Raw genomic sequence first — 12,695 nt, 5'->3', positions numbered from 1 at the left:
TTTATGTGACTGGTGCCATACGGGTTGTTGTGCCCATGTGTTTTGTTACTTTTATATGCCGGTAGTTATGTACATTAAACGGCTCCGGTTATTTACCAAGTTCTGCTCTCCGACGTGTGACTTCCATGCCACCAGTTACGAATCCCTTGACAGTTATTGAAGGTGAGCATGATGCTTTTCAAATGACAGTAAAAAAATTTTTTGCAGCAATTACACGTAGGTTAACAAAACTTTCTCTGGTCACCAATATTTACTTTTCCAAAACATACACAGTTGTGGAGACGGATGGATATAAATGACTAGACACAATATGATAGCACAGACATTAGCCCAAAATGGTGTCACTATGTCAAAGGACCACAGCATAAGTAATACGGTTCCTTTTGGGTTTTTTTGCATCTCCAACAGCGATATCACATTTCTGGGTGCCTTTACATGCATTATTTCAGGAGTATAGTAAATTGTATGGATTATTTTGATAAGGTTGTAGGAGAAAATATTAACATTTTCACATACAGTACCAGTCAAAAGTTTGGACACACCTTCTCATTCCAGGGTTATTCATTATTTGGACTATTTTCTACATTGTAGAATAATAGTGAAGACATGAAAACTATGACATAACACATATGGAATCATGTAGTAACCAACAAAGTGGTAAACAATACAAATATATTTGAGATTTGAGATTCTTCAAAGTAGCCACCCTTTGCCTTGATGGCAGCTTTGCACACTCTTGACATTCTCTCAACCTGTTTCATGAGGTAGTCACCTGGAATGCATTTCAATTAACAGGTGTGCCTTGTTAAAACGTCATTTGTAGAATTTCTTTCCTTAATGCGTTTGAGCCAATCAGTTGTGTTGTGACAAGGTAGGGGTGGTATACAGAATATAGTCCTATTTGGTACAATACCAAGTCCATATTATGGCAACAACAGCTCAAATAAGCAAATAGAGTAGGTGTGTCCAAACTTTTGACTGGTACTGTATATGTGACCAATACATATCTTCCTTGAGATGTGTTTCTCATTTTTCTATATAGATTCTGTGTCACACCCTGATCTGTTTCACCTGTCTTTGTGCTTGTCGCCACCCCCTCCAGGTGTCGCCCATCTTCCTCATTATCCACTGTGTATTTATAAATGTGTTCTCTGTTTGTCTGTTGCCAGTTCGTCTTGTCAGGTTTTACCAGCGTGTTTTCCCAACTCCCTGCTTTCTCATGTTCTGCTTCCTAGTTTACCTGGTTCTGACCATTCTGCCTGCCTTGCCCTGACATGTTTACGAACCTCTGCCTGTCCTGACCCCAAGCCTGCCTGCTGTTCTGTACCGTATGGACTTTGCCCTGGATTACGGACCTCTGCCTGTCCTGACCCCAAGCCTGCCTGCTGTTCTGTACCGTATGGACTTTGCCCTGGATTACGGACCTCTGCCTGCCTTTGACCTGCATTTTGCCTGCCCCCTGTTTGGGTCAATAAACATCTGTGACTCTAGCTGTCTGCATCTGGGTCATTTCCTGAGTTCTGATATTCTGAGCTATCAGGTAGAGATTCAACTTGATATAATTGATATAACCTGGAAATCAACCTATTTGGTGTTGCAGCTTCTTTCAGCATTTCTTTCAATGCTAGATGCTTCAGGTTAATCCAAATTCTGGTGAAGCGATTGAATATGATTTTATAGTTGTAAGAACTTAAAAGAAATTGGTCTTGGATAACCCACATTTCTCTTGTAATTGATTGGATGACAGTAGAGAGCCATCATAGCACATATGCTCAAAGTTCATGATGCCACTTTGGAACCGGGACTTAAAATTATTGTATTTTTACTGTTGTTTTATTTCTTTACTTACCTATTGTTCACCTAATACCTGTTGTATTCGGCGTGAAAAATAAACTTTGATTTGATTTGGAGGTAATGTGGGGTTGTTCCAAAAAGGGGTGCCTGGCCGCACGGGTTTCTTCCATTTCATGAATTATATGCATTTTCCCAAATACAAATTTAATTGAAAATCATTGGATTGTCTTTTTTCTTTAAAGTCTTGGACCCAAAGTAGTGAATATATTTTAAATCATAGGGTATTACAGTTATTTTTTTTTTTTTTTACTCTTCCAACCATAAGGCCAGTCTGTTGTCCATTGTTTAAGTGAATGCAGTTTTGCGGCCCAGCTTTACAAGGTACGTGTAAAACATTCAATTTGACTCTTGAGATCTTTCCATTCCAAATAAAGTTGGAAGTTGCCAATTTATTTTCCCATGACTGCATGGCCGCGCACGACTCCAACACCATCAAGTTTGCCGACGACATGAAGGTGGTAGGCCTGATCACCGACAACGATGAGACAGCCTATAGGGAGGAGGTCAGAGACCTGGTAGTGTGGTGCCAGGAGAACAACCTCTCCCTCAAGACAAAGGAGCTTATCGTGGACTACAGGAAATGGAGGGCTGAACAAGCCCCCATTCACATAAACGGGCTGTGGTAGAGCGGGTCGAGAGCTTCAAGTTCCTCTGTCCACATCACAAAGGACCTATCATGGTCCAAATACACCAACACAGTCGTGAAGAGGGCACGACAACACCTCTTTCCCCTCAGGAGGCTGAAGAAATTTGGCATGTGCCCTCAGATCCTCAAAAAGTTATACAGCAGCACCATTGAGAGCATCTTGACTGGCTGCATAACGGCTTGGTACGGAAACTGCCTGGCATCCGACCGCAAGGCACTACAGAGGGTAGTGTGTACGGCCCAGTATATCAATGGGGCCAAGCTTCCTGCCATCCAGGACCTCTATACCAGGCAGTGTCAGAGGAAGGACCTAAACATTGTCAAAGACTCCAGGCACCAAAGTCATAGACTGTTCTCTCTGCTAGCGCACGGCAAGCGGTACTGGAGCGCCAAGTCAGTGGCCAAAAGGCACCTGAACACCTTCTACCCCCAACCATAAGACTACTGAACAGATAATCAAATGCCTAGCCGGAAAATCTACATTGACCCCCTTAATTATTTATTGTTCTGGACTCTCTTGCACTGGCTCTATGCACACTCACTAGACTCTACCAACACACGCACACACACGCACACACACACACACGCGCACACGCACACACACACACATGCACACACACGCACACACACGCACACACACACGCACACACACACGCATGCACGCACGCACACACACACACACACTTTCACACTTCACATACGCTGCTGCTACTCTGTTCATTTTTCAGTGCATTCGGAAAGTATTCAGACACAGAGACTTATTCCACATTGTGTTACATTACAGCCTTATTCTAAAATGGATTCAATTGTTTTTTCCCCTCTTCAATCTACACCCCATAATGACAAAGAAAAACATTTATTTTATGTATATAAAAAAATTAACTGATGATACATTTGCATAAGTATTCAGATCCATTACTCAGCACTTTGTTGAAGCACGTTTGGCAGTGATTACAGCCTTGGGTCTTCTTTGGTATGATGCTACAAGCTTGGCACACCTGTATTTGGGGAGTTTCTCCCATTCTTCTCTGCAGATCCTCACAAGCTCTGTCAGGTTGGATGGGGAGTGTCGCTGCACAGCTATTTTCAGGTCTCTCCAGAGATGTTCGATCAAGTTCAAGTCCAGGCTCTGGCAGGGCCACTCACGGACATTCAGAGACTCGTTGTCCTGTTGGAAGGTGAACCTTTGCCCCAGTCTGAGGTCCAGAGTGTTCTGGATCAGGTTTTCATCAAGGATCTCTCTCTGTACTTTGCTCCGTTCATTTTTCCCTCTATCCTGACTAGTCTCTCAGTCCCTGCCGCTAAAAACATCCCCACAGCATGATGCTGCCACCACCATGCTTTACCGTAGGGATGGTGCCAGGTTTCCTCCAGACGTGACGCTTGGCATTCAGGCTAAAGAGTTCAATCTTGGTTGCATCAGACCAGAGAATCTTGTTTCTCATGGTCTGAGAGTCTTGAAGTGCCTTTTGACAAACTTCAAGTGGACTGTCATGTGCCTTTTACTGAGGAGTGTCTTCCATCTGGCCACTCTACCATAAAGGCCTGATTGGAGGAGAGCTGCAGAGATGGTTGTCCTTCTGGAAGGTTTACCCATCTCCACAGAGGAACTCTAGAGCTCTGTCAGAGTGACCATCGGATTCTTGGTCACCTCCCTGACCAAGTCCCTTCTCCTCAAATTGCTGTTTGGCCTTGTGGCCAGGTCTAGGAAGAGTTTTGGTGGTTCCAAACATCTTCCATTTAAGAATGATGGAGGCCACTGTGTTCTTCGGGACTTTCAATACTGCAGAAATGTTTTGTTACCCTTCCCCAGATCTGTGCCTCGACACAATCCTGTCTCAGATCTCTATGGACAATTCCTTCAACCTCATGGCTTGGTTTTTGCTCTGACATGCACTGTCAACTGTGGGACCTTATATATACAGGTGTGTGCCTTTCCAAATCATGTCCAATCAATTGAATTTACCACAGGTGGACTCTAACCAAGTTGTAGAAACCTCTCAAGGATGATCAATGGAAACAGGATGCACCTGAGCTCAATTGCGAGTCTCATAACAAAGGGTCTGAATACTTATGTAAATAAGGTATTACTGTTTTGTATTTGTAACACATTTGCAAACATTTCGAAAAACCTGTTTTCACTTTGTCATTATGGGGTATTGTGTGTAGATTGATGAGGATTTTTACTTATTTAACCCGATTTTAGAAAAAGGCTGTAACGTAACAAAATGTGGAAAAAAGGGAAGGGGCCTGAGTACTTTCTGAATGCACTGTATTTGCAGAAATCCATTCAGGTGTATTTAGTGGATTATGGGGAATGCGTTCTAATGTTCTAATGTTGTGCTGTTGTTCCACACAGTCCAGTTGAAAGTGAATGATGGCAGGCCTGTGTGGCAAATGGCTTGTTTGCATAAAGGACATCTGTAGCTTTGATTGGCTATGGTGCATCGGTCTGCGTAGACACCGGTCCTGGACGAGACAGATTTTTTAAATGAGGTTTTATTTATTGCAGTGTTAATGAATTATTTAAACGCACAACTGCTTTCCCGCACTATATTGCTGTAGAATTTCAACAAATGCCTTAGATAACCCAAAAGAGGGTTATCAGGAAACGTGTTTTTGCCAGAGGAGCCTTACTGTGAACACATTCCTCACAGTAGGAGGTCTGACTGAGGTACCCTAATTAATACCTGAAAACTGCCTTATAGGATGAAGGGAGAGGGATGGAAGGGTGTGTGTTGGTGGGTGGGTGGGTATTATCAGGGAGGGGGAGAGGGAGCATTTTCAGTGTGTTGAATGACCCACAGTACATGCCTTTTCAATTGGTAATTTTTGCATTCTATATTTTTCTATTAAACTAATTTCAGCAACAACAACAAAAAAGAATTATAACAATGCTAACAATAGGATACATGTCTGTTGGTTAAGTGAATGGTGTCTGACGAGGAATGGTTGTTTCAATACCAGAGGGCCTAACATGAAGACACTGCTGATCTGATCTTTCTCCTGACTGTGTCAATGGCCTCTGGCCCCAGGAACGCTACAGGAAAGGAGAGAGAGAGGAGGGAGTCAGGAAATACTTTTCTGTAGCCGTTTGAAACAGATCGCCTTTTTTAGTCATCCTGTGAGGCTTTGCGTTGCTTTTCTGGAAATATTTAATAACAATGTGAATCTTCAAAGAAGATTTAAGGGCAAATTTAAAACAAGCATATATTTTGTGTTGCTTTACAAATAGTGCATAACATAATTAATGTAGGTAAATGTAGCCTTGATCTAATCAGGACAGGCTGAAGTAGACTTGGCCCTCAGGGGACTAATAAAGTAGAATTGAATTCAGGTTACCAGTCATAACAGTACTCCACTACTGTGTGTGTTTTGTACCTATAATCCATTGCATCTCAAATGAATTGTTTATTATCTTATATGATTGTCAATGTTGAGACAGTCTCGGTTAGGGTTAGTGCTACTGCTGTAACGACAATGTATTACCAGTCTAGGTTTAGGGATTTACTGTAGTTCAGGGGTTTGAGCAACGGGGCTTCCTTCAGCTCTGAGGAAAAGGCTACACAATCATGTGTCCTGATCCCTCAACCCTCACACCCCTCTTATAGCCAATGGTGCACTCCTTCCCACATTGACCAGTTTGATACAGAACAATCAACAGCAACCATTTATGGGGTTTTCTGGGGGGGGGGATCTTTGTACTGTAGCTTCCTGTACAGCTGTTTCCACTGTCAAGGCCTGAAGGCTTATAAACGGACGTCTTGATTTCCTCATACAACAAATGGGTCATAAATACATTGAGCCAGGATGAATATCATACTGTACAATAAAAGGACATACAATATGTGGTGGTTTTATAAAAGGCTGTATTGACTGAGATTAGGGAGAAGCAGTTGCACCTTTAACAGCCTGTTGTAGGACCATGAAGCATCTACAGTGAGCTCCTAAAGTATTTAGGCAGTGGCACGTGTTGAAATGATACAATGACTATGAGGTCAAAGTACAGACTGTCAGCTTTCATTTGAGGGTTATTTCATCCATATCGGGTGAACACTTTCTGTACATAGTCCCCCCCATTTTAGGGGACCAAAAGTATTGGGACAAATTCACTTATATGTGCATTAAAGTAGTCAAAAGTTTAATATTTGGTCCCGTATTCCTAGCACATGATGATTACATCAAGCTTGTGACTTTGCTGTTTGTTTTGGTTGTGTTTCAGATTATTTTGTGCCTAATAGAAATGAATGGTAAATAATGTATTGTGTCATTTTTGAGTCACTTTTATTGTAAATAAGAATAGAATATGTTTCTAAACATTAATGTGGATGCTTCCATGATTATGGATAATCCTGAATGAATCGTGAATAATGATGAGTGAGAAAGTTACAGAGGCAAAACAAACTGCAAATGCATCCAACAAGTTTGTAGAGACACAAGCTTGATGTAATCATTCCATACTAGGAATAAGGGCCCAAATGCTACACTTTTGACTACTGTACACTTACAAGTGAATTTGTATGAATACTTTCGGTCCCCTAAAATGGGAGGACTATGTACAAGAAGTGCAGTATTTTCAAAACAGTTCACCTGATATGATTGAAAATACCCTCATATTAAAGCTGACAGTCTGCATTTTAACCTCATAGTCATGGTATCATTTCAAATCCAAAGTGCTGGAGTACAGAGCCAAAACAACAAAACATTTGTTACTGTCCCAATAGATTTGGTGCTCACTGTATATGGAGAATCACAGCTGCTATATGGTGTTTGCCATAAATATATTAATGACCTCAACTGGTGGCTTGCGGGCCGAATTTGGCCCGCGGGTGGTTTTATTTGCCCCCTGAGGTTTTCTGAGCATAAAAATTAAATTATTTTTAAATTAATTGTTGGACATAAAAGACTGTAAAAACACCAGGAAATCAGCTCCAATTTATTTTAATTTAAGAAATCTGTTCCCAAGTTTTCCAACACATAATAGAGAGACACGTGATCGTTTACAAATGTACGCAAGATTTGAAATGATTATGTTTGAGTCAAACATTATATCTGTTTGGCTTCTTGTGGTCTCTTTGAAGTCTACAAATTATTTGTAATTATGTTCTGGCCCCCCGACCTTCCTCTCAAGAAAAAAATCGGCCCGCGGCTGAATCTAGTTGATGATCCCTGACATCCAGTATACTGTAGCTCCCATCAATACATCAATAGGAAGTAGTGTATCACATGACATGGGTTTGAGAGTGTGTGTTTTCATGTGGAGTGTTTGTCTTGGGTTGTTTCCATGAGTATCCCAGGGTGTGTGTGTGTGTGTGTGTGTGTGTGTGTGTGTGTGTGTGTGTGTGTGTGTGTGTGTGTGTGTGTGTGTGTGTGTGTGTGTGTGTGTGTGTGTGTGTGTGTGTGTGTGTGTGCGTTCGTTCATGCGTGTGTGGTGTTTATGAAGGGGTAGGCACAAGGGGTGTGAGAGGCGCTGGTTTGAAATGGATCCGGCTTCCTGCATGCATGTAATAACACAGAAGTTGGATGGTGGCCAAGGGCATTTAGATCTGCAGGCACTTCCAAAGGAGACCCCCCAGCAAGCTTTGAACATGGGAATACACACACTGCTTGTATTAAAGATGCATTATAAAGGTTTTGTATAATGTCAGCCAGTAGTTTTGAAAGTTGTGCTCACAAGCCAAAACGGGTCCCCGGATTTTGTGCACAATTGTGTACAATGGCATTAATTTTGTATGATATGTTACGAATTCAAATTCGTACAATATGTTACAAATTTCTAAGTGCTTAAGATCCTGTTCAGTCTCTTTAACTCTGCCTCTCTCACTGTCTATCTTTCAGGAGGCCTTTGTTGAGCTCTATGACAGACAGAGGGACTCCGTGTTCGGTTCATGGCCGTCCATCAAGACTGTCTTTGGCCTGGCTGCACTGGGGGCCGCAAGCCTTACCATCGGAGCTTACCTTACACAGAAGTGAAGAAGTCCCCCCCTCCCCCTCTCTTTCTTTTTGTCCTCCCTCCCTCCTGCTCTCACTCCTTTCTCTTTTCAAAGGCCCCCTCCAAGATCCCCAACCTGCCTGTCTTCAAAGCTTCTCTCCCCGTTCTCGGAAAAAACTCCCTATTCCTCACCCCTCACTTAAAAAAACAGACACAAATCAAACAACAGCAGGAAACGGAGTCACTGCCCACACAGAAGAAAATATGTCATGAAAGTCGTGCCATTTAACTGTAATCACAAAAAGTTTGGCTTGAAAAGAGATGAGAGGAAGGGAGGGTTGGTGTCGTTTTTGTTCTGCCTGCTTGAGTACTAGTTGTAGCATGAAACCTTTGTGTGCTCGTGTAGACTTGTGTAGCATGTGTCGGTGAGGCAAAAGAAAGCATAGACACCCTTAGAAGAAGGGTTCCAAAATGGTTCCTCGGCTGTCCCCATAGGAGAACCCTTTTTGGTTTCAGGTAGAACTGTTTGGTGTTCCATGTAGAACCCTCAGTGGAAAGGATTCTACATGGAACCCAAAAGGGTTCTACCTGGAACCCAAAATGTTTTTTCAAAAGGTTCCGCTATGGGGACTCCTTTCAACCCGCCTTCAAAGGACTTCCTCCACACAACAGCTGCTCTGAATGTATAATGGAAGGAGCTCGCTACTAACCAGCACGGTGTGTCTGTCCACCCACCGCTTCTATACTGCAATATACCAGGATACCAGGAGCATCACTGAACTCTGAACACAGAACAGTTAGTTACACACACCAGCTCTGACAACACGTCTTCTAGGCGCCACAGACGCAACTTGCTCTGCCTCTCTTAGAGAGATCTGTTGGACAATGCAGTAGAGTCACTTTTTTTGCATTTGACCCATATGAAATGTAATAAGAGAAAGATCGAGGGAGGTATTAAAGAGAAAGATAGAGGGAGGTATTAAACAGAGGATAGAGGGAGGTATTGAAGAGAGGATAGAGGGAGGTATTGAAAAGAGGAGAGAGGGAGGTATTGAAAAGAGGAGAGAGGGAGGTATTGAATAGAGGAGAGAGGGAGGTATTAAAGGCGTGAACAGCAGGTTGGTTAGAGCTTTTGGCAGCCCAAACCCCTGTTTGATCAGATGTTTCTGACAGAAAGTGAAAAATATTATTCCACCTAGCTGGATTTCTGGCTTAGTCGAGATCAGAGCGGGATCGAGGGATAGAGGTAGATACAGAGAAAGAGAATGTGTGAGAGACAAAAAGAGGGAGAGAAAGTCATAGAATGAGCAGAAATGTGGATACAGACAAAAAGAGATAAAGGTCAAACATAAGATGTGGATTCATTCCAAAGGTTCAGTGACAGTGGGCCTCCCTCTCCAGTTGCTAGAGGCGCCTCTACAGCCTGTTCTAAGATGTCTCACTTGAAGGAAGAACTGTGTCCCTGAATGGCCTGGCGTGGTTCTGTTTGGCCTCACATCACTCCCTCCCCGTCAGATGTCTCTGAAATGCATTTCTTGTACTCTCACTGCCTCTTGTTATTACTCTCTCTCTCTCTCTCTCTCTCCCTCTCCCTCTCTCTCTCTCCTCCCCCCCTCCCCTCTGCCCATATGTATGACCAGAACTCAAGGTCTCACCCACCCAGACCAAGCCACCGCTGAAAGGGGACTGAACCAAACTGCCAAATCTCCCAGAACATGTCCTCCAGCTGCCGCTGGGCTCTGATCTAGTGGACAAAGAGGCCCCACATACCCCCCAACGGCCTACGCTAATGGTTGATTCCACATCTAGGAGGACGTCCGAATGTGCACCTCTCTCAGTTTCTCAAACCGTAGCAGACTCCAACATGGGATACCCAACAAGAAAAATCCCTATTGGACACAAAGACTCTCTATTGTTTTGAAGTGACGTCCATTGTATTCCCAGTAACTGATATATTTGAGCCCCCTTGCTCCGAGTCTGTCGCTGCAATGGCACAGATCACAACATCTCTTTAGAGTAAACAATCATTTCCCAGAATACTTTAGGTGTTTGTCTAGTGTTGGAGATGACATAACCTTCTTGGAAAGGCTTACTATCCATAATATTTACTATTTTGCTCTCTCTTTCACACACACACACACGTTTATGTAGATAAGTATGTGTCGAGAAAATGTTGTTAACTCATCGCAATGATTTCTCTCACCAAAAATCTCTCTCTTTGTTTCGGTCTTCTTTTATCAACGCAAAACACATGTCGTCTGAAGTTTTCATAGAATGAGTATTCACTATGTATACCCATATTTATGTTAGATGTTACACATACCAACTTATGGTTTTTATTTATTGAGAGGTACCAGAACACAGATATTTAAATCATAGATGAGATGAAAAGTTAAGATCATGGAGACACTCAAATGCCTTGAGAAATTGTATCTTTCGTTTTATTCAAGGAACCACATTGTAACAATACACAATTTGGGGCTGCTATTGTATCAACAGTAGAGTAACATTTCTGTGTAAGACATGTTAATGTGTTAATATTGGTTTAACACTGCTGTACTGTATTAGTCCTGATTTAACTTAACTCACAGCTTCAAACTGCCACACAGATACAGTATTGTTATAGAAAGCTGTAAACCAAAGTGAACCTGTAAGTAACATTGTGTAGCATGAAGAGATAAACACATGCCAATTCACTTTCACTTCTTTTAAATATTGTCGGAGTGAGATTTTGCAGGAAAGGTTGTTGTAAAGACAATGTCTGGCAACCTATTCCCTTTATAGTGCACTACTTTTGACCAGGGACCAAAGGATTCTATAGTAAAGTAGTGCACTATGTCAGGAATAGGATGCTATTTGGGAGACAGTAAATATTAGCCTGCTTGGTGTTGTTCATAACATTTCAGTAGATACCGTAGCACCTGAATGCATCCATCTGGACATGTGTTAACTGGTGCTTGATTGATATACATGTATGTGTGGTAATTGTTAACATACCGTAGTAATGAATTCCTTCTCAAGCTTATGTAGTGACAGAAAAGTCTCCACGTCTTGTGCTTTGACCTGCTAGATTCTATCATCATAACCAAGGGCACCATTCTTTTTCTATTATAACAGAGGTCAATCCCCCTACTCATGATAAACCCTCCAGTGATATGTTCATATGAAAACAGAAATTAGTATGACATTTTTTTCAGGAGTTTAAACATAAGATAAAAAAGTCACTAACTGACTTGTTGATAAATACAATGTGTAATGGTTTTTATGTGAGGAGGAGTCATTCTCATATTCCCTTCTGTGATTCTGTTTAAATGGGTGGAGCCTACATCACACCATGGTTATAGTGTTGTAAATATAATCCTCAACCTGTGGCACTTAAGAGGTCAAATCAAATGTGTCGCCATTGTTTATGCTATGTATGTATCACAATAAGCTAGATGGGATCATGCTGTTCCCAATAAACCACATCTTTCCTGCAGTATGAGTTTGCAGTTTGTGATGTGTGTTTTCAGCATGTGGTTTGATATTGTTTTGGGTGGTGATATTCAGCTAGTGAACCAATGTTCTGCTCAAAAGAAAATCATTCATGTTTAAGATGGGGTTGTTTTATATTGTGTTTATGGAAAAATAATGGACACCAATATTGACCTCAAATATGTCATCCACCCTGTCTGTGCACTACTACATAGAGAGAATGACAGAGAGAGGGATTGGGAGGAAAAAAGAGAGAGAGGAGGGAGTGGAAGGGAAAGAGAAAGAGAGGGAGGGAAAGAGAGCGAGAGAGACCTTTATGAGAAGTGTGATCATAGTGCTTTTCCTCATCTGTGTGGCTGTGTGCTGCTTTCTAGTCAGTCCATACGGGTGGCTGGCTTGACATGGCTGTATGAGACCCGCAGCCTCCTATTCTAATGAGTTCTGCAGAGGAACCGCAGCCTCCTATTCTAATGAGCTCTGCAGAGGAACCGCAGCCTCCTATTCTAATGAGCTCTGCAGAGGAACCGCAGCCTCCTATTCTAATGAGCTCTGCAGAGGAACCGCAGCCTCCTATTCTAATGAGCTCTGCAGAGGAACCGCAGCCTCCTATTCTAATGAGCTCTGCAGAGGAACCGCAGCCTCCTATTCTAATGAGCTCTGCAGAGGAACCGCAGCCTCCTATTCTAATGAGCTCTGCAGAGGAACCGCAGCCTCCTATTCTAATGAGCTCTGCAGAGGAACCGCAGCCTCCTATTCTAATGAGCTCTGCAGAGGAACCACAGCTGCACC

General features: G+C 42.4%; 1 protein-coding gene across 1 annotated transcript in view; it reads left to right on the top strand.

Moving 5' to 3' along the window:
* LOC109874825 (apoptosis regulator Bcl-2-like) overlaps positions 1-11,916 on the top strand; it is a 45,458-nt gene extending 33,542 nt beyond the window's left edge. Inside the window, exon 2 of the mRNA XM_020466836.2 lies at positions 8,339-11,916. Coding sequence (XP_020322425.1) covers positions 8,339-8,473 — 135 coding nt within the window. The 3' untranslated portion in view covers positions 8,474-11,916. The remainder of the gene's footprint in view (positions 1-8,338) is intronic.
* Positions 11,917-12,695: the final 779 nt, after the last annotated feature.

Source organism: Oncorhynchus kisutch, linkage group LG30, assembly GCF_002021735.2.
Source record: "Oncorhynchus kisutch isolate 150728-3 linkage group LG30, Okis_V2, whole genome shotgun sequence".
Classification (NCBI taxonomy): domain Eukaryota; kingdom Metazoa; phylum Chordata; class Actinopteri; order Salmoniformes; family Salmonidae; genus Oncorhynchus; species Oncorhynchus kisutch.
Note: the sequence above shows the minus strand (reverse complement) of the source record. Positions and strands in the feature narration are given on the sequence as shown.